Here is a 22,784-nt window from a genome sequence, read left to right on the forward strand (position 1 = left end):
CGTGACATCCATAGCTGTTCCAGCCTGCCTGGCGCTCGTCCCAAAATACACAGCGGGATGCAAAGCAAGTGGCATTTATAGTTAGACCCTTGTAGACTGTTGAATCCATTCCCATGTCTTGTAAAACCATGAAATAGTAGGTTCCCTCTCCAAAAATGAGTTCTTCTGGGCTGAGAACCCAGCTGTTTGTCTCACCTTAAACATAAATATTTTTGTTTCAATGTGTATATAGAAAGGCTAATTCAGAAGTATGCAGCTGTATTGCATGTAATAAATGAACCAAAGAAACAGGCATGAAATCATTCTTGGCAACTCATTGATCAAATCATCCCAATCTTTGCTCCTGTTAATTAACACTTTATTCTAGACATTTTCTAGGTTTCTTTCCAGCTAGGCACCTGAACTCATGGTCAAGGCTCATTCTGCAAGTTCATGGGTCACTAACCACTTACCTCCAGATGTTTTCTTACAGAACAGACGATTTTTCATATCATAGTTGGTTTCATTTGGGTGATAACCATACCCCAAGTAAAGTATTAGTGGAATGTCATGTTCAGATTCCAGGTGGATCACTATAGATGTGTTTTCTGAGGTAACATTGACTTGAAAAGTGCTATAATTGCCCAGATTCAACAGAATCTTATCTTCCTGAGCTGCTGAAAGCCTTGGTAACATGATCTGTTTTTAAACAGACAGAAAGACATAGGTTTAAATACAGAAAAGCATTTTTCTTCTCAGCATGCAACCACATGCTAGATTGTCTTTTTTCATAACATCAGGAAAGCATGGCCAGCAAAAATATCACTTTCAAAGTAGTTTTCTTGATTCTGTCAACTAACTTCTGGAAAGTTAATTTGAAATCTGTGTAGACTCATCATAAAGCCTGTGACCCTTAGTGCATTTCTGAACTGAGAACTGCAGTTATGACTGAGACATTGGCTGCGTGAAGTGTGTATGAATGATTTAGATGTCAGTTTATATATGGGCTAGGAAGCCAAAGAGTAGTACAATAAATACAGTTGGATGATGAAATCAGACTTCACATTGTGCTTTGGGACAACTGTAATCTGGAATCTATTTCCACAACCATTAGCATTCTTACATTCATTAAAAGGAAGAATAAAATGCCTCCTTTTCAAGGAAAGACAAAAATATTTGTTATTTCATTCAACACATCACACAAATCCCTCCATCACAACTACAAACAGCAGCAGCCCATTATCTAATGTAATGAGCACTACCAGTATTTGTGTTCACTTCACATATCACAGTTCATTAACGGAAAAAGGAAAAAATTGGGAAAAGAAGGTGAGAGTTATGAAATAGTGGATTTACCTCAATGTTCTCTTTGAGGTTGCTGACTGGTATGATCGAACCATCCAGACCAGTTAGACTTAGACCTCCCACTGTTCCACTGATGTCAAAACTGCTGTCACTGGAGAAAAAGGGATTCATGGCAAAGCTCACCATCTGTTAGAAGACATTAACGGTCAGACAACTGAGCTGTTGTCAATATTTCATTTTATTCACACTCTGAATTGCTGCTCAAACCCAAATATAAGTCAACTTCCAAGAAGTCTGCATCCCGATCTAAATAAGACTCTACCTTATCTCAAAGGTGGGACTATAAACCTTGAAAGTGATTTTCATTCTGAAATGTGTACAACAATCTTTATTTTTTCCATGCACTGTGACACCTTTTTGGCAGAGTTGGAAAAGATGCAATGAAAAAAAACTGTTTGCAGGTAGTTTAGGAGTCTCCTGAGAGGGTCAAATCAACCAGAGAGATCTTCAGAAAATTTATTATGAAAATATGACAATTATATGCAATGTATTGTTCTGAGGGAAAAAACACCACATCCTAATTCAGATGAGGGACGTGCTACCATCAGCACATTTGTCTCCTGCAGGATCTGAGTGCCCCACAGTCAGGTGTTTCTTGCTGGGATGAAAGAAGGCTGCTGTAGGTTAGTTTGAATGTGATATGGACTCTGAGCTGTTGCATCCTCCTCAGAGCATAAGATGTAAACAAACAGCACATAGGTTTGTAGGTATTGATTCATTCCATTGCCTGCTCCTGCCATGCATGTGTGAATCCAAGTGTATCTAAGGGGCTGATGGGATGGGGAATTTAAGAATTCAGTTGTCCTTAAGTCACTGAACCAACCTCATGCAATTAAGATAAAAGAAGGCTTCCCTGACCAATAATGTCAAATTATTTTCTTGGCATGACAGGTGGAATGATGTGTGCTTGTGTGTTTATTGTGAGAGGATAAACAATTCTGAAACCATTAGATCAAGAAGGTAAGCAGGATATCAGATAGAGTTAGATAAAAGCTGTTTACTTGCCCTTATATCCACTGTTTCACCATCAACTCCTGAAACATTGAGAGAGGAAGCAGGTGGGAAAGTAAAGCTGGCAGAGCTGGAATTGGAGATGTTAATGGATGTGCTATCCATGTTTTCTGTTTGTAATCTGTCCAGTTAGGGTTGGGCATAAGCAAAGTGGGATAAAAGAGAAAAAAACTAATAAGAGGAAAAAAACCCCAAACATCAATAGCATGGACTTCATATATACAGAGAAAGCTTTCTCTCTTCATGAGTATCAATTAGTTGCAGAACTATTTCTAAGTCTGCTAGTAAATACTTCACACATGAATCTGTCCCTGATGCAATACTCCATGTAATGCTACCATAGAATCATCAAAAAAAGGGTGGAATTGGCGTATCTGGAGAGGAAATTTTACCAAGGCATACTTATTTGAAAGACTTGGTTTCTGTGTGAACATGCTCTTGATTTGAATGCACAGTTTGATGCAGATGAAAACCAGGCTCTTGGGGAACAATTTAGGGATGATTATAGAGAAAGGAGAATGCTTGTCAGGCTCCTCAGGATTATATTTGCTTCTGCCAAGCTGGTTACAATTCCATATAACCTGTCATTATAGGCAACTTGGAAAAGAGAAGAAACCCTTAGCTGACATGACATGAGTTTTCTGCATAATTTCGAATGTAAGTGACTACTGCCTCTTTCAGGAAATACTAGTAAATTCTCTTCTGGTTAAAGAACACACAGCATAGGAATTTCTGAGGTGATGTTCCTGGAGTCCAGGCTGTTCTTACTATAAGCCACTAACTACAGCCTTGTTGCACTATTGAAATTGTCATTATGCTACAATATTTAGTTAGCTCCAAACATTCTGTTTAAGCATAATGGAATCAAAATTTGTAGCTCTCAGAGGCTTCAGTGGAGGACACTGCAGCTGTTACCTGTGCATATACATTGTGGCAGAGGGAGAGGTGAGGACTGTTGGCTCATCACCTGGTGCCTTCCCGAACAGAAGGGCACTCTGGAGATTTTCAACTGTACTCAGGAGCCGGTGTGACACTGAACTCTGGAAAAGGATTAGAGGAGTAAACTTACAACAAAGGTACACAGCATCATCAAGCTGAACATTATTTGTCATTGCTTCCATTTAATTTTGGTGTCTTACTAAACTGACGAACTTGGTGATGAGCTTCCTAATCTCAGAGAAAATTATTCTATTGCAATTCAGTTTCTGTAATTCTCATTGAAACATTGCAGACAGCAAATAAATGCCTTACAGATTCTACTTCTAGATTGTAGTATTTGTAACTTCTACACATTGAAATTACAAACATGACATCAATCAATATATTCATGTACTTTTGTGTATTAATGCCCTTAGCTGCACATGTTAGTGTTTGGAAAAGCAAGACCTAATTACATATCAATTGTGTATTATGAGTGGGTTATTGTTGGGGAACTTGTCCAGTTCATAATCTTTTCTCTCAGGTTAGATTTATTTCATCCCTACTCCCTTGCAGTGATGAAATTAAATTATGTTCAGCCCAGGAAACACACAGAGTTAGCTGGGATAATTCACATGTAGATAGGAAAGGATAGGACAAAATAATTATGTTGTGTCTTTCTGAACAGATAATCAGAGCTTTCTGCAAAAGTGTAAGCAGCAACCAGAGCTAGTTCAAGCTGTGAAGTAGTGGCAGCAATCATGAATATTTAATACCTGTGGCTTCCTTGAATTATGGGGCAAAAGGAGGGGATAGAAGCAAATCTGAAAAAAAATCACAATGTACTTGTCATCAATTAGAGGTCAGAGCTGAAGAAGTGTTCTCTCTCCTGTTCAGCTTTCAATGGAACAAATCTTAAGAGGCCTCTATCATCTTCATTACCAGACATTCAATCTAACATATCTAACTGGGGAGAAATTTTCTCTGATATTCAAGTCCATCATGGTGTCACAATGAACTCTTCCCAGTGCTAATTAAAAAATATGGGAGGCACCAGAGATTTAAAAAAACTCCCAAAGCAAACAAATATTCACACATAGCACGGTACAAACTGGACCAAATCTAAATTACCTGTTCTGCCTCTGGCACTGAAGTGTTCCCAGCTCTGATTTCTACAGAAGCTTTAAGAACATTGCTCACTGCATTAAACAGATAGTTGGCTGCTTCCTTTAACTCCTGACCATCTCTGCTGTGCTCTGTGTTTACAGCCAGCAAGGAGGCACTGACATGTTCCAGGGTGTTGCTGGCTTCCACCTGCATGAGAAACCCAGGGAGCAGTTTATATGTGCTGGCATATAAATGACAGAAGTGACACTTGTGTCATTTAGTGAATATTGCAACGTCAGTAATCTCTTGGGACTATTAGTGGGTAATGCCATTTTTACTGTTATTATTTGGCTGGGGTAATAATTCAAATGCTAGTAAAGATGATATACTAGCTGGTACACCAAAATGGAATACAGGCATGAAAAATGCAGCCTGCTTCTACAGATGTAATCCCTAAAAAGATGAATAACATCTGAAGAAGGCTTGTCTGTCAAACCCTGGGCAAGGATAGCTTTTAGATGTACAGTAAAGTAGTAAATTAGGTTATATGTTTCTATCTTAGTGCCAAAGTGCTAAGTGCCAAAGGAGGATGAGTTTTACAATATTTATTTTGTGCCTGGATGCAGCTTTGTGACTGGGAAAGCACTGGGCAGATTTTAGCCCAGGATAGTGAAGGAGCCAAGCAAATTCACTACACCCATCCCCACAGTCTGTGAACACTGAGCAGCCTTTCTGCAGGGTGAGGGCTGGACCTGAGTTGTGTTCTTGTCTTGCCAAAGTTAACCACATCCTGCTGAAATGCTCCCAAGCCATTGTCTGGCTCAAATTCTATAATACATCAGAAATCAGAACAGCTGTTTTTATTGCCTGCGTATTTGGGAAAATTCCCCCAGTGACAGTTTGTTATGTCCTGCTATATGCTCAGCCCCATAAGCATAAATAGTTCCTGAACCATTGCCTTTGTGCAATTTGTGCAGTGCCAGGATCAGGGATGAATGAATGTGGGCAATTCCAGAAAAACCCTCTTGGAGCAGTTCTTCTTCAGGGTTCTAAAAGTGCTTTACAAGAGAAAACATGCACCCTGACATGTTTCTGACTAAAAGTTAAGGATTCTGTCTCAAAAATGTATGATAAATGTAATGGTCATAGCCTGGTTTGTAGAGATTGCTGAGATAATTTCTGAGACTTGAATTTACTTACTTTAAACAGAATCAAAATACTGCTATTCAAAATGCACATGCTGGTACAGTTGAAAAAATGAATAAGAACAGATAATTATAAGGCACTGAAACTCTTCCAAGGTCAGTGGGGTAATTAGAGTCTCTGCTAATAGTGTGAGGAGATATAAGATGAATTGCTTCTTACCTGTGCTGAGACAGACAGCTCTTCACTCCTGTAAGTGATTTCTTTCAATACCTCTGACATCTTCAGAGCAGTCTGCATTGATGTTATGTTAACAACAGAGAGAGTTGTCAGCATCAGCCGTCGGAGCTTGGGATGAAAAGGGATAATTAGGCAAAGGAACAAGATGCTAATTAGCACTGTGAAAGTAGTGCTGTGTATTGACAGCCAGGCTTGCTGTAAGTTATGCAGTAGAGTAAGGATCCACAACAAGGATCATTTGAGCTGATATTAGCTCTACTGACAAGATGCCACTTGCCCTAGTAATTATATAATCATGAGTTTTATGTTACCTCCCAGCACGGAGAATTCATACACTTAACATCCATTAAGAGCAAGGAGAGTTACTTGTGAGAATTTGTACTAATGTATGTGAATTGCTGTGTAAATGCCACTTCCAGAGAAAGCAGAGCCATGTGTGATTGATGTTATTCAAATAATGAATCTTAACTGAAGGATACATTCTCTAGATCACTTCATCTGAGGCACTCAAAGCACTGTACAAATATCAGCTTCTGACTGAAACATCAACTGGTGGCTAAAATGGACAAAAGAAAATTACCTGCCATCTAGTGCTTTTGGGGAAAATTAGATAGGATATTTATCCCACTGGAGATGCCATTTTATTGATATTTAAAATTGCTTTGGAAAATCAGGTTTAGATTAACTAGTTTAAATTAATGAAATAACAATTGAGAATTAACTGTTTTACTGATGAGTGATAAAACAAATAATTTATGTAGACAAATAGTGAAAACTAGCTGAAACCTGTGCCAAACCCTGACACAGATGCTAGAAACTTGAAACCTTCACTGATTTCAAGTGGTGATATGTGAGCTTTTTATTACTTAAGAGCTGTCAAAGACTATGAAGAGTCCATTATATGACATTGTACTGCAAGAAAGCATTTTGCTGACCTCTTTTCGTGTGTTTGTCTGTAAAGACACGTTAAAACTTTCCTCTTGGATCTGCTGATTAAGGACAGATGTCACTGACTTATACAGCTGGAAAAGACTCATGCTGTTGTTCCCATCTTTTAGGATGGTGTTTGCCTTCTCAGATATCACAGCCTGCAGGCTCAGGTTCCCATCCATCATATCTGCAGGTCCAACCTGAGGAAGAAATCAGATATGCTCTCAACATTGCCAAGGCTGTTGCAATTTTCTTTGAACAGCTTCCATGATCGTCTTAATGACAGCCTAGATAGAGTGGGACATAATACTTCATGTTCCCCATTTTAAATGTTTTATTTTTAATGGCCTGACAAGGGTCTCCTTCACTGTGGCACTGGGGGAGAAGCAGAGTAACTCCAGACTCAGTAAACAGGCTTATGCTGCTCAGTCAATGTCCAAACAATTCTTTTAGACTTCTGTTCTAGAAAAAAAGGGCAGTAGAAGATCTTTTGACCTTGACCACACAGAGAATAGTCTCTGGTAGATAGAAAAATGGTGATTATGGCACATTCAGAAGGAAGTAATATATCTAAAACAGGAATAAACTGCAAAACTCAATTATGGGTTAGTTATCAACTTGAGAGTTCTTGAAACTAATTCTACTGTGTACCTTCACTGAAGCATTTGTTTGAACGGTATCACCAAAGTTGTTGCTAACAATAATTGTCACATGTAAAATAAAATTGTTTCCCTCTTCTCCAAGTGGAAGGTAAACGGGGAAGAGTTCAGGATCCGGGCTACAATCCAGGAGAGAATCTGAAACAGGAAAGAAGGGGTTAGGGACCAGACTCCACAGAGACACCTCGTGCTCTCTGAGAGCAGGGACTCAGGGCATGGTTCACCCGTGAGCAGAGCAGGGCAGGTCGTGCCTTTGCTCGTGTTAGAAGCCAAACAGGTCGCCAGGGGACTTACTTGGTGTCACATAGAAGCAATATGTGAGCTGCCTGCCAGGGCTGGACCGGCCCGACCCCTCCGCGCCGGGAGCGCTGCAGGAGACTCTGAAGGCGGTGAGCACCGAGCCGTGCTCGGGACTCAGGGCACAGCCGGGGGCTTCGGGCGGGGGCACGGTGCTCACCAGGAACGATCCCTCCCCGTAGCCTCGCTGAGTCGTGGCTGGGAGCGGAGGGAGCAGAGCATCAGCCAGGACCGTGCCCCAGCAGCGCCGACCTGCACCGCGCCTACCGAGCAGCGGGGCTGCCGGCTCAGGGCCCAACCACGGCAGGGGGGGCCCAATGAGGAATGAAATCCTGCTACTGAACAAACCGTAAGAGGAAAAGAACTATTTCGAATATGTTAATTTTTGCATTATAAAGGAAAGCTCTATTATTTGATGAAGCATTCAGCATAACTTTGTTTCAGGTGAGCCTTAGCAAGGTTATTAACAGCTTGGAGAAAGATAACTAAATTTCTCCTGACATGCAACACCCCAGAACAAACTTATATCTTCATTATTTTAAAGAACTCACATATAAAGTAACACCTTTCAACTTGTGGACCAATTTACCTTCATATTTCTCAGCAAGGCTACACATATGTGACATCTATATGATGTCATGTCAGCAGAAACTATCCAAAGGAGTCTGTAAACCCTAAAAACCCTGTTAGCCCCTACCTGTTACTTTAATCTGAAAAGCTTCTCCCTGTGTCTGCAAGAAGGAGCTGGTCATTCTCAACACAGATGTGTTGCTTTGAAGCAAAGTCAAAGAGTTCTGCTGGAAACCAGTCAGGCCACAGGCTAGAGGGAGGGTTGTAGACTGGAAAACCAGACAGAAAACAACACATGGCAGTAGAGGCTCTTTGCTGTTCTTCCTGTTGTGATTTATTAGGAGCAGGGTGGCAATTTGGTGCCCTTCATTATAACCCCTCCCAATTCAGGCACCCCCTTGTCTTGGTCTTCACTAGTATTTTCTAAGCATCCACTTGACAAAATACCCCTCTGAGGCCATGTGGCTTTGTGGATATTTATTTTTGTCTGTACATTATTTCTGACAAATCTGGTGCTCTCACCTTGTTTTGGAATGTGTTATCTAAATACCAGTTATAATGTATGGCCTGGAAGTCCTCCTGTTCAGAAACACTCAAAACAACTTCATCACTAACATTCACTGGCTTGCAGTTTGCCTCACACCTGTAAGGAAGTAAGGTGGGAGTTACACACAGTATGAGATGTCTGAGAGAAATTCCAGATATAACTCATGGTATTTATTCCTGTTGTTTCAATGAGGTTGACACATTGAATTCTCCAACACTGGAAGGATGCAGTGGGGTCAAAAACTCTAAGTGGTTTTTGGAAGAATGTGTTTCAGTTTATGAAAAGGATGTGTTTAGAAACATGGACTGAAAAATGCAGCAAGACTTATTTGGTAATTTTAATAATGGTAAGGTGTAAACGGATTTAGAACAATAAGTTTTCTGTACTGTGAAGGTGTTGAGGCCCTGGCACAGGTTGCCCAGAGAAGCTGTAGGTGCTCCAGCCCTGGAAGTGTTCAAGGCCAGGCTGGATGGAGCTCTGAGTAACTTGATCTAGTGGAAGGTGTCCCTGCCCATGACTGAGAGGTGGAACAAATGATCTTTAAGGTCCCTTCCAACCCAAACCATTCTGTGATTCTATGATTCTAAAAGTATAATACCACTTTATTCTCATTATTATTGGAAACTCTGGCCTTGCACTGTGCTTGTGCAGTAATAATATTAACCCATGAATACCAGGGTTTAAAACCAGACCTGATGTCCAGTTGCAGTTCTTGTTTTGCAGTCACATAGAGACATTGCTCGTCCTGCCTCTCTTCACTGCCGTGGTTTTGGACGGTAATCCTGACAGTCACTGCTGATTTTGGAGGAGGAAGGCAGGAAGGTGGGATTTGCACCTCACTTTGGTTGGTTAGAATTAACTGTTGCCTCACACATTCATTCCAGGCAGGCCAGCAAGCTCCTGCAGAAACATTTCCTTTATAGTTAGAACAGCATTTTATAAAGGACTTTCCTGCCATAAGTGTCAAAGAGCTTTATAGCCAAGTTTCCTGAACACAATTTAAAGAGTTGGTAATCTGGATTACCAAAAATACAGGCTTTTCCAAAGTCGTGTATGAGGTCAGGGATAATTATGGGGATAGAACACAGATGGCCTGAATCCCAATCCTGTTTTCAGCCAGAAATGTTTTTGCATCATGTTTAATGTTAATTATTGCTGTTTTATTGAGACACATGTACTTTGCAAATGACTGTGTAAGTCACTTGGGACTAGTCCTTGGCTATGAGAGTGAAGCTTAGGACAGGTAGATCTTGAAAAACTGAAGAAGTGAAACCATTGGGAGAAGACAAAATGGAGTACTATGCCATATTATATACCATAATTAGTTGGGTGCCAAAACAAGGGTTGGGTAGAAGGACATTCTTTAATTGTTTGCCACAGTGAGTGGAAAACTTGAAAGCCAGAAAATGGAGCATCCTTAAGTCAGATTTTCAACACTGGATCTGACACAACAGTGAGTTTGTTACTCATCGAGTACAAGTTGGTGGAAAAAGCTCAGGAAATTCACAAACCACAGGTCCAGAGAAAACTGGAATTATTGTTGTTTTCTGGCCAGCCAAGTGTAACAGTTGTGAAAGGATCCACATGGCGACTCGGTTTAATATATATTTTGCAATCCTAAATAAGAAGTAAATGTATCAGTTAGAACACAAACATGTATAAACATATACATATGTTGCTTCTTTATAATGAAAAAGGTCTGAAAGTTTAGACCCCAAATCACTGGATGCAGATCTGTAATTTATATGATCTTTCCCTTATCAGAGGTAGTATGGAAGTAGAAGCTATCGGAATAGAAGCAGATGGCACAGAAAAACTGTGTGGCAAAGTTCTCCCAAATGCAGAATTGCATTAGGAGTGCAGCTCCCATTTTCAAAACTAGGTACTTAGGAAATTAATTCCTATTAAACCTTCACATCTGGACCAAGACTTCTAACCCTTGAGCAATAATTTGTCTTCTGGTGGATCCCTTCTTTATTTGAGTTGGATATATTGCAGCTATAAACAAAGAGAAGAAGGGGTAGCTGAGTTTGTCTTTCTGTGTACCAAACTGTGATAAACTTGGGTTTGCATTGGATTTATATTCCTCTGATGCAATATCTTTTTACAGGTAACCAAAAAGCATGATGGCTTCTTGTGAAGCAGTATATTCTCCTATAGCAGATGTCTGCTAGTGTTACAGTTAAAAACTAGACTTCTAAGGTGATAAAATATTCTATCTGGCATTTTTATTATTTAAATTTGGACAGCTGGTAGCAATTGGTGTATCATTAACTTCTTAGTTTGCCATAAACTGGAAAATTTTGCATTGCAAAATAATTTAAACACTTCAATACAGAAGTAGAAAACACTTGGGAACCATTTAAAATATATTAAACTCTACTTGAAGGATCACTCTGCAGACAGAGGTTTGCATTAGTCAAGTAGATGAATCAAAAAATCATCTAAACACATTTTAACTTCCAAAACTGAATTGTTGAAAGAAGTTCATTTTCTTTAATCTTTTGAAGTGAATTGAAGATGGGATGCCTGTAAACACATTTGTCTCCAAGACTTGTGGTATAGATTTTGTGTTAAGCCATATGGGGAACAGAACATCTAGTCCATCATTTACTATGCTACAAATACTTCTTTTCTCTGTCTTATACAGCACTTACACTGGTAAGAAAAAATTCTAGGCAATTTTAAAGAAGGATCCTTAAATAATACTTACATTTTTCTTTTGGGTATTTGTTTTGTAGTTGCCTTCTTCCTTAGCAGAATCTGTTTCAAGCAAAAAAGAACAGAATATTTTAGTGTTACCTGTAAATGTTTCAGTCATCCTCAGTGAATATGACTTAAATCCACAGGATTTGACTACTGACAGTGTGAAAGATAGGGCTGTAAGAATCAGACTCCAGAGCTGTGATAAACAGCACAGTCAAATAGGTAAAACGCTTATCACAGACTACACAGGAGATGATCCTGATTCTCCAAACATAATGCTATAAATCAAAATATATTCACAGAAGGTGATGTAGTTTCACTGATGAAAAAAAGGAAAATTGATGGAAACTACTGGAGAACTTTCAATACAACTAGTGCTAAGGGTTTTTATTTCTGGTATAATCTGCTCTTGTAAATGTAAGGATGAGCCATCTAGAAGCCATTAGTGACAGCAATTTATGAGACTGCTGTGATGCAAATATTTTCTGGTTTCAAAGCCATGTCCCGAGCCATAAACTTCCCTCATTTTTTCTAGGGACAAACAGCAAATGTGCAATGTGTTACATATACGGAGTGATGCTAATTTATCACTACATCAAAGCCAGGGAATCTGCCTACATCAGGAAGAAGCCTCCACAAAAGTTTTCAGCGCTGTTGCTGGAAGACAAGCAATTACCACATGCAAACCATAAACACTCCATGAAATGCTCTGATTGCAAAAAGACACTTACTTGGTCAAAATCAGCACTGTCAGATTAATGCAGTTACCTTTTTTATGGGAACTGTTTGCCAGCACAGTGATGAATCCAAGATCCAGACTGGTGTTTGAGAAGGCATTCATGGCCACCACTTTCACTAGAAAAGTACCTAGAGAAGGCAAAGGACCAGGTAAGAGTAGCAGTGGGTCCAGACCAACAGGTTTGAGGTATAATATCCAATTTGTAAAGAAAACCTCCTTCTTTTCTGTCAAGAGTTTTCAGGGGGGGTTTCTGATAGGGGTCCACTTCTGAAAGGCTTTTCCTGGAATGTTTTTCCCCATTGTCTCAACTTCTTAGTAACTCAGCTGGCCTTTTCCAAGCCCTTGTCATGCTATTCTTTGTCAGCTGACTATGATATTATCACACAGGAAACTAGAGGTGTACAAACACTGGAGGCCAAATGAATTTAGGCATCTTGAGACAGCAGCTATTTTGTTTGAAAATTTCTGCCTATGGGGAAGGGATGTTCAAATGGGTATAGGGAAAAGAAATAAAACTTTAATATTGAATAATTTAAAAATATGAAATGAAATCATAATTAGCTTCTACTAAGTGTTCCCACTTTGGCATGGGGTTGGAATAACTCATTAGAGGTGGAAACTTTTTTATCTTCTGCCACTGTTAATTAACTCTTAGCACAATCTGCCTAATTCCACATTTTAAAGGCTTTGACTATGTAATAAAGGAAGGGTAATATTACTAAAATGTTTATTCATAATTAACTCAAAAACAAGTTGTGTTGGAAATGGACACACGGAAAAACTCCCCTTTTCTTTGTCTTTGTCTACTGAGAACTCCTCAGATTACTTCAGTGCAAAATGCAGAACAGTTTAAACTTGAAACATTATGAACAAACAGGAGGAAAACACTTTGCTATTCAAGAAAATGTTCTCATTTGTACTTCAATCAGATGGTGCCATGAAAAAAGAAACCCTGTGTCTTTTCACTGTGTCTCCTCCATTGCAAGAATCAGGTGAAACCTTGCTCTGAGTCTGCATGTGCAGACCCATTTGTCAGCTCCGTTTTTTAGCTCACTTACATAGGATTGTGCTGTTCATCCTGCTCTGCAGACTAGGTTTGAGCAGTCAGAAAAGCTGCCAAATTCAGCTGTACAGTACTGTCCCCTAGGCCAGGATGGCTCTTTATGTGACCTGTGGTGTTTTGGAAGCACAGGAGGTGTCAGTGTGCTGTACCTTCCAAGGGCACGGGAACGCTGTACGTCCGTGGCTCCCCATGAGCGCCGTCTGCTTTGTGCCAGTGGGTTTGCTTGGATCCAATCACCTCAAACATCAGCTTCTCTGGGGCACCACGGGACACAGAGACATTCACCTCCAAATCCTCCCCCAGCTGCAGAGTGTGGGAGGCTACTGCAGCCTGAATTCCAGATACTGGCTCAATTAAATGAACAGCAATCTTCCCGGAGATCTCCAATGCCGTGGTGTTCCTGGACGCTCGGATTTCCAGCTGATGTATCCCTGGGCCTATCAGCTCTTGAGAGGCACTGTTGAGTGTCAGGTTATGGGGGACAAGACCTTCCTTTGCGCTGGATTCAGTCAGTGTCCTGTTATTTGCCAACATACTGTAGGTTACTTCGTTGCCTGCAAAAAGACAGACGAAAATTTCTCACAGCTTGTGCAACAGGCCAACAAATTCCAGCTGCTTTGTGCAGCATTCCAGGGTTTATACAGGAGTCACAAGAACACTACAGCAATGCAGTTGTTTTTAACAAAGTCACTTAAGGTGACTTAATGAAAATCTATCGTGTCTTTTCTGCTGGGAATGTTTTAAGAGAATTCAAACATACACAACCGAATTTTAACTTTTTTTTCTGCATATATGGGGATTCCAGAAACTTAAAGGGAGAAAGAAATATACACCAGCTCAGAGTGGATCCCTCTTCCTCTAGTCAGAGGAGCATTTCCATGAATTTCTAACTTCCAATATAGAAATATTCTGACTGGCATCATATGTATTTTTGTGACTAAAGGTATGCTTGTGCTGTCAGCTTTGTCAATAGAAAAAAAAAGATTTATACTTACACTTTAGGTGGTGAAATATCTCTGAGAAAGGACCCCTTCAGGGGAACTGAGAGAATTAAATTGCAGGAATACAACAATTAAAGGGAAGGCATTCACTAAAAAGGATTATTTTGCATGATCAAAATCTCACTTCTATCCCATGGATGGCAGTAATATTTATCCTTCCCTTTAAATCGTTCAGAGAAATTATCCTCACCTCCACTGAGCTGAACTTGGATCCACAGCACCTCCCCATAGAGCGTTCTGCAGTGGGAGCTATTCCCTGTTTCATACTGGCTGTAGCACCCAGTAATGCTGAGCTGATCCTCTTTGTCTTGAACAGTCACCTGCCTCTGTGCCATCACGTGCCACTCGCTGGTGGTGCACTCCACAAAAACTGTAAACTCCCCAGGAGAGGAGTAGCTGTATGTGAGGTTGCTGACCAGTCTAGAATAGAAAGAGAACAGCTGCTCTTGTTGTGGAAGATTATCCTGGGAAGTTCTTCACCTCACATGATAACACATCCCTTAATTTCATTCATTCAAATGTCATTCCTACCACTAAGACAAAATCTGATTTTTAAATCCAGCAGAAAAATGTTTGATCTATTAAAAACAGGGTTTTTATGCAATTAAAACAAAAAAAAAACTAGAGAATGTCCTTGTTATATTTTAATTTTTATCAACAAACACTCTTTAAACTTAAGGAAATAATATTTGCTTGTAGTTTGGCAATTACTGACATGTTTTCAATAATTTTGAGTCTTAAGATCTGGAACAGTCTTGGAAATAGGAAACACTTGTTATAATAGAAGAAAGATTGTGGTTGGCAACTTAATATAAAATTTTGTATTGATTTCAAAACAGGTTTTTGCAGAATCCAAGTCCCTCATACGTATGTTCTGTTACTAAGCTACCTAGTTTTTAACATCTCATTTATGAGACTTGACACATTTAATAAAGTGCAAGCAATGAAATGTACAGTTTGTCTGAAGAGAAATGAAGGCTATATCTTACGTTAGAGGGTAGTAAGGATCAATGGTGTGACCATCTCCAGTGCTAATGGTGCAGGAAAGATTCCCGGAGTATGGTGAGAGCAGCCAGTTCAAAGTGACCGTGATGTTTTCAAAGACAAAACATGTGTCTGTCATAGCCAGTTGCAGACCTGCAAAGCAGAATGGCAATTCAGTGCCAGTGTTTGCCTACTTTTCTTAAAAAATTCAATCAATTTTCAGGAATTGAGAGCCAGCCTGCTCCAAACCACAGCTGGTACTGCTGCTAATTTGTGTGCATTAGTGGTGTGACAGAGAGCTGATTCTTTTCCAAAATCAAAATTTTTGTTGGAATATAATTTCATCTAAATGTGTTTTATGTGTCTGAATTTCTGGGCTTTGTGTGCTACCCAGAACCCTCAGCTAGGACAGGGAATCTACATTTTTGTGCCTGTTTTCAGTGATCACCACTATGCCAGTTTCTTCTCTGAGGATGGAACAGTGATTTTTAAGATAAATATCAATGGTTTCAGTGTTACAGCAAAGAACAGGGCAGGCTTCTAGTGTGGACAGCCCCATCCCTCTTACCTTCCTTGCAGTGGTATTGAATAGACAAATAGCTTCCCAAAGCTGGGCAAGGATCTCCGAAGAAAGTGCCGTCTGCTGCCACCTGGCAGGCCTGCAGACCATGACACTGGCCTGAAAAGGGAGCATTTCAGATCAGCAAGTGGCTTTTGCCTTTACTGTCACAATAGCGCAGATGAAAGATGATTGAGAAACAAAGACGGCAGGAGGAGCAGTGTCATGTCTCTGATTTCTAGACAAATTTCCACATCACTTTGACTTTAGTGTGTTGCTTATTGTGTGGCATTTCTGAGCACCATTTCATTTTATTGGAGCAAAGCTGAATTTGAAAAGGTACCAAAAAACCTCCACCAAACCAACCCCAAAAACCCAACAAAACCAACAAAAACAAACAAACAAACCAACCCAAAAACAAAAACAAAAAAACACCACACCACCTTATGTGTTCTGTTCAGTTTTGGCTGGAAGCCCTAAAGATCACCCTGGGGACAGGCCACGGTCACTGTGTAGTCTTCAAGCCTTTGGCTCCAGCAGGGTGTGTGCCTGACACACGGCAGGCAGCAGCAGGTCCCCCCTGCCCTCATGTCTCCGTGGGTGTCAGCCTTTTCACCCCTCCTGGTCTGGAGTTAGGTTTGTCTGGATGTGTTGCCTTCCATCTCTGTCAAACCTTGTGTATCCCACTGAATTTGTTAAAGGAATAAGTATGCTCACAAATTTTCTTCCTACAGTGGCGGGAGCCTGGCACACCCTTGTCCTTTATTTGCTCCTCCCCTCCTCTGAATCTTCGCTCCTCACTAAACGCCTCCTTTTGCTCCTCCTTCTCTGAATCTTTGCTCCTCACCAAAACCAGCCTCTTGCAGCAACCTCCTCCCTGCCAGGAGTTCTCTGTGATTCCCTTCATTTTAGGAATAACCCACTTTCCCATTTGCTAACTCTACTGGAATACAAGATAAAATATTTAAGGGTCAAGGAATTTTGGTACACACTCTGTGTTTCTGACAAGCAATAGTGCAAGATACCACCTGCTACTTCATCCTTAACACTGATCCAGCTGCAGCCTTCATCTGTTTCCAACTGGAGAGGAGTCTCTGACACACAGTAGTGAGGAGTCTTCCGCCCATAGAAGCTCTCTTCTATTTGAATAACTTCTCCTGATCCACACTGTGCTGTGGCATTGTAATTATCACAAGCAATGCTCTGGCCAGATTCTAATAGGAGAAAAAAGCCCAACCCAAATATTACCTTTTTGAATTTCTGAAAAATCCTGCTACAATTCTACTCCATGTCCATTTTGGTTTTTTGTCTTTCTTCCCTTTTGCCTCTTTTGAGCTAAGCAACTAAGAAAATTTAAGAAAGTAAAAAAAAATTTAAATATTTATGTTTTTAAAACCTCAAAATTAATAGATTTATCTTTTTACTGCCTTAAAACATTGAGAACATTTTCAATAAGCAAAAATATTTTAATTATAAAAATAAATAGTATTTTTGTGGAAAACTCTTAGTATTTGTTTGACCTGAACTACTGGAAGGTTTAAAGTTACTCCTTACTTCCGAAGGAGATGTATGGATTGCATAATATTCAGGTAATTGCTTTGGAGAATAGTTTGTATATTAAGTATGGGAGCTGATCCCATTTCTGCTACAGAGGCTCCTTTGTTCCTGTGTGATATTTGACTGACTTCATTCAGCAGAACTGCTCAGATGGGTAAGGTCATAGCTCTAAATGCATACACCTCATTCTTTGATTAATCTGGGACAGTTAATTATCTTTCAGAATTCTTAGTATCATGTAGTAATCAGGATACTTAATAACCTGAAGAGGAGGATGTGGATAACTGCTCTCATATAGGAGTGTTGCTAAAGGATGTTTCTGTTTCAGCTGTCTCAGGTTTAAATACATTGTCCTCCCGTTGTTGTTTGGATCATTCCCCTCAAGTCCCTTGATTAACAGTGCCAATGTGTGCACACTGCAATAATTGTGTGCTATTGTTATTTAAAGGCTAAAGCTAAGCCTGGCTGTAACTATAGCAACATGATCAGTTTGCAGATTAGAGCTCTAAATAAGCTTGAAAAATAACTTGCTGGTAAATTCTAGTGGGGACTTTTATCTCATGCCATTTCTTGTTCTCTATATGAAGATTTCTCACAGTATTTGCTGTCTCAGAAACTTTTACATGGAAAGATGTACAAAACTTGGTCTGTGTTCCTAGGTACAAACTCTGGCTCAATACATACATTTTTGCTATAATAAACTGCTAACCTACAGAGCACCAAATGGTAGAATTGCCTTGATCTGGTCTTGGTTTCCTGGGTACTGAAATGATGAATGTAGCGTAGGATATTGTTGCTCTTTGAATTTAATGGGCTCTCAGTCAGATCCTATGGTAACAAATGATAGTTTCCTTACAAACAGGCAGTTGTCTACCGTGGTTGGAATGGAAAAATAATTTTAGTTTGTTTTTGCAAGGAAAATAGGCTTAAGGGATCGTGCTGTCTGCCAATTTCCTCCCCCCCAGTAATTTTTAATGTTAGTCATCTTCAGCTAAATTTGATGTATAGATATAAACCTCCAACACCCTAAAATTTCGGGAAATGCAATATCTAGTGAGCAGAGAAAGAGCTACATCAATATCTGTGAGGAGTAGGAATTATAACCCTATATTTGCCTGTTCTGGGACATGAAATTCAAGTGGCCAGCACATACAGCTGGAGCACTGGAGCAGCTGTAGGGGAGAGAACTGAGGCAGTGAAAAGCATTTGCAGAGGTGAGACATGCTGGGGATATGGGAGTGAACTGGGAGTGCTGAGGAGGAGGGTAGGGAGGGGGTGTGCAACAGAAAATCAGGATAGGGAACAAAACTTTATTAGTTCTGCCTATTGCAGAACAACTTGTTATTTATGTCAGTAGTATTAGACTTCTGGACCAGGTAGTAGCAGTTCTAGGGCTTGTGGAAACCTGTACTTGCATACTTGATTGGAAGTCTTTTTTATATTAGTGAGTCCACAGCCAGACTATCCTTCCAGTGCTTGTGACCCCAGTTCCAGCTGCAGCTTACAGTACTCTTGTGCGAAGTGTGAGGAACACAAATTCCCCTCATATCTATATGTTGAAAGAATTCCTTTCCAGAACTGTTTGTTCCAAGTCACAATTTGAGAGACATAGTATCTGTGGATTTTCTGTCTGAGCACAGAAAGTACAGGCTCTTGTCTGCTTCCTTAACCTGGGGAAAACCTTGAACTTTACCTGGTGGAGGGGTCTGAGAAGAAACAAGAAAAACTTGCTCTCACTTTTTGCTCACTGCAGGCTGCAAGGAGTGGTGCCTCTGGAAGTCTGACTGTATTTTTGCTGCAGTTACAAATGGAAATTTTTCTGGCACACATTAATGAGTTTTTTACAGGGCAGCCACACGCGTCCCACCTAGCTCAGGTGCCATGGTTTTGTGGGAGTTTATTCTTGCAGCCATGTTTTAACCTAGCCAGCTTATGTCCGCTGAAGATGTGGACAGCTAAACATTAGATTCACTCTAAGATTCATTTCTATTTTACCAGCCCTCTGCTGGAACCCTGGACCTTAATGTCTGGTTGCTGAGCACCTACATCTCCCAGAGGTTTGTGGGTTCTTCCTTCTTTGGATCAGGTCTTACTGATGTAAGATCATCACTGGAAAAAGAGCACCTGATGGGATTATATGGCTTTTTGCTTGTTCACATTTTGTAAGATTCATTAAGTTATTTCCCAGCTACTTTGGAAGCAACAAGGCAGTTTATGCCCCATTGTGAACACAGAACACTCACTTCACTGTTCCAGCTGTTGTGTATCTTACCAAACTCGCAAATGAAGTCAAATTCCTGGCTGCAATTTTCAGTCACGCCCCACTGATACTTGGCATTCTTCAGGATGTATCCACACGTGGATGAGAAGGGAGATGGCTGATCTTTGTACCAGTTACTGTAGCTTATATTTGAAGTGTCCAGCCAAGTTATTGACCCTATGAACAGAGAAATTGTGTCCTAAATGTTTATTTTCCACAGTAATACAATTAGAGTCAGAGCCTGCAGAGTGGGACTGTAGCCCTGCTCCTACTGAAGCAGATGTGGTTTAGTCTGGGCAAGGATCTTCAGTTACATTTTATATTGAACCTGATGCAATCATGAAAGGAGGCACTGCCACTTCCACCTGTGCTCCCAGCCTCAAGATTTCACCATTTCCCTTGCATCAGACCTTGCAGCACTTCCTAGTGGGATGAATTGGCTTCCACTGGACACTTAACACAGCACATTTGTTTCACTGGGTCAGCATGTTGTTCTTATTCATCATGTGTTCACACAACCACAAAATCCAAAGGAAGGCGTGATAACATGCAACAACAAAGTGAAGCAGGCAATTAAATATCTTAATATAAATCTGAAGATACAGCAACGTAAGACAGAGGCTTTTCAGCAGATATCTACAAAGGCACTGCATTTTTACCATGTTAAGAAAGCATCATGAGCTGATACAATTTTAAAGACATGATTTTAAAACCACCTACCATCAGTAGTTTCATTCAGCAAGGAGTTTGAGATCAGTCCTATCCACCATTCCTGATCCTCAGCAATATGTTTTTGCAAGAACTCCTGAGTGTCCTCATTTTGAATAAAGACAAGGTGTCCTCCTCCTCTCTCACACCAGCTCTGGGCACTTGTGAAGGTTTGCTGCAGTCTAACAAACTCATAGCAGGAATGCTTGAAAGCATGCTGGTACTTTGAGCAAGGTATTCCTTCATCAGTTGCTTCCCCTGTGGCCAAGAACACAGCAAGAGAAATCAGAGCTGTGACCCCCAGCCACATTCTCAGCTCAGTGCTGTGTGTCGCACTCGTCTTGCTTTCCAGGACACCACTCCTTTTGCTGCCTTCTTCAAAAGCTTGAGATGTCATCCTTGCCATGCCTTCAGCATTTCTCCTTCCTCTTTGCTGCTTGCCACAACAGCAGCAATAGCACATGGAACAGAACAGAACTTGTAATATATAATTGTGATTGCATCTGGGGGGTGTTGCACTGTTGCTAAGCCCCTGCACTGACCCTTGTGAGCTCTGTTGTACAAATGTCACATCCCATGTGAGATCAGTTTGAGAAGAAGACATTAAATCATTGCTTTCCTCATGAGCAGAGAAGATTAGGTTGATATATGCTGCTGTTGAACACGTGGAAAATGAGATAAAACTCCTACATCAAAGGTTTCATTGTGCGAACATTGAAGTTGGGAGGTCTTTGCAACAGCAAAGAGATACAATAGTGAGAACAAGAAAAATGAGAAACACAAGGAGCTATGAGATGGGAAAACACACTGCTTCTCTAGATATATTTAATTGGTCTGGATTGCTTTATTTGTAATAATTATTGCTTGAGGTGCTTCTTTTAGATGCTAATGTAATGTCTGTAATTATTGTATCATATCCATCCTGCCCTCCTGTTTACGCATGTGAAGATTCATTTCAGCTGTTCCAAATAAGCTTCATTTTGAACTGTTGTGCCTGCTTAGAATTCCACACACCAAGTGAAATGTTCCCATCATCCCTTAAAAGATAAGCTGCTCAACTATTTGGAGCTACAGTATTTATACCTGCTGGGAGGCAGAAGAGAAGACCAGAACTTAAACCAATGATTTAGGAAAGATAAAAATATTGCCTTAATCATCAGAACTACTTGAGAGCCCTATCTGTGCATTCCAAAGGCTGCTGATGGACTTTGGGAAGCAAGCCCAGCAACATTTAGGAGCTGAAATCTCTTAATGCATCTCCTTATAACTTCCTTATAAAAGATATCCATCAGGTTTACAAAGCCACCAGCTTTGTAGAATCATAGTACAAATAAGGATTTTAGCTATTGTGATCCTCCTCTCCTTGGCATTAACTCCATTGAGTTTGATGCCATTATTAGTAATTTATACCACCATAACCCAAAACTGAAAGTACATGCACTTGTGTTTAGACATGGGTCAGTGAGCCAGTTACCACAGCACAGAGGAATCAGCAGTGTTTGATGGATTGCTGCACTGCAGAAATGCCTCCTGCTCTGCACTGCTGGGCTGAGGGCAGTGCCAACCCCTGCAGTGTGCCAGTCCAGCTCCTACGCTTGCTGCCAAAGTCAGCTCATGCACTGTATTCAGTCAACATCTAAGAGTGAACTTCAATCCCAAGACCTTTCTGGACCTCCAGTTCATGGCTGTCATGCTCAGCTGGGAAAAGCAGGACTGTTATCAGTGTTTTCAAGATAAAGTTAATTGGAAAGTGTTTAATGGGTAGGAAAATTGTGGGGGATGAGAGGAAAGGAGAAGAAAATACACTATGCTGGATGTCTTCCTTCTCACCACACCTGTAAATCAAGAGTTCAGCCATGGAACCCTTGGAGCAGATCCCAAATGAATTTCTGTCAGATTAATAGGGAGAGCTTATGGAGCAGCTAAGATGTGAATATTCGGACTGGATTTCCCAGCTCTGGAGAAGGCCAATCCATATTCTAATTAGCTAATTGGCCCAGACACTCATCCCCTTCCTGGATGAGACTGTGTAATTACGATTATCAGCTGCTTCTCTTGGGGGTGTCTGCAAACTAAGAGTCCCTTTCAGGCCCCATACAAAACTTCAGTTTGGGAACGGCCAATCCAACTGTTTTATATTCAAGCTGTTGCAGCAGTCAGAGCTGAGGGCAGCTGCTCTTCAGTTAGTTGGCCACTGTATGTTTGCATGATGCTTTTTCCAGACTCCCTCCTTCTTCTTGGGCCCTGCTGTCTTGCCAGGCTTCACAGCAGCTGGCATCCAGCCCTCCCACTTTGTCCTTCTAGATATGAGAAACACAGGCTGTTTCTGAAAGCAGAGGCGTGATGAGGGAGACTGTACTTAAATGTAGTGGCTTGGTGATAGAGACATTTCCAGTAGGAGCTCACTTTTTTGATGAATGGTTTCTGTAGCATTGTCCAGT

At 40.6% G+C, this 22,784-nt stretch overlaps 1 protein-coding gene across 1 annotated transcript in view; it reads right to left on the minus strand.

The window, feature by feature from the left end:
• The window catches only part of PKD1L3 (polycystin 1 like 3, transient receptor potential channel interacting), a 35,518-nt gene extending 14,712 nt beyond the window's left edge, over nt 1-20,806 (minus strand). Inside the window, exons 1-23 of the mRNA XM_066194386.1 lie at nt 20,356-20,806; nt 19,648-19,812; nt 16,847-17,032; nt 15,828-15,938; nt 15,265-15,412; nt 14,466-14,695; nt 13,424-13,828; nt 12,241-12,339; nt 11,480-11,529; nt 10,278-10,383; nt 9,459-9,666; nt 8,742-8,862; nt 8,347-8,488; nt 7,647-7,847; nt 7,345-7,490; nt 6,699-6,893; nt 5,746-5,871; nt 4,405-4,587; nt 3,271-3,395; nt 2,350-2,476; nt 1,336-1,470; nt 453-678; nt 2-195 (exon numbers count right to left, since the gene is read on the minus strand). Of these exons, the coding sequence (XP_066050483.1) occupies nt 2-195; nt 453-678; nt 1,336-1,470; nt 2,350-2,476; nt 3,271-3,395; nt 4,405-4,587; nt 5,746-5,871; nt 6,699-6,893; nt 7,345-7,490; nt 7,647-7,847; nt 8,347-8,488; nt 8,742-8,862; nt 9,459-9,666; nt 10,278-10,383; nt 11,480-11,529; nt 12,241-12,339; nt 13,424-13,828; nt 14,466-14,695; nt 15,265-15,412; nt 15,828-15,938; nt 16,847-17,032; nt 19,648-19,812; nt 20,356-20,806 (4,080 nt within the window). The remainder of the gene's footprint in view (nt 1; nt 196-452; nt 679-1,335; nt 1,471-2,349; nt 2,477-3,270; nt 3,396-4,404; nt 4,588-5,745; nt 5,872-6,698; nt 6,894-7,344; nt 7,491-7,646; nt 7,848-8,346; nt 8,489-8,741; nt 8,863-9,458; nt 9,667-10,277; nt 10,384-11,479; nt 11,530-12,240; nt 12,340-13,423; nt 13,829-14,465; nt 14,696-15,264; nt 15,413-15,827; nt 15,939-16,846; nt 17,033-19,647; nt 19,813-20,355) is intronic.
• Between the last annotated feature and the right edge of the window lie 1,978 nt (nt 20,807-22,784).

Source organism: Chamaea fasciata, unplaced genomic scaffold (assembly GCF_029207755.1).
Source record: "Chamaea fasciata isolate MVZ Bird 193981 ecotype frontalis unplaced genomic scaffold, bChaFas1.0.hap1 SCAF_12, whole genome shotgun sequence".
Lineage (NCBI taxonomy): Eukaryota > Metazoa > Chordata > Aves > Passeriformes > Sylviidae > Chamaea > Chamaea fasciata.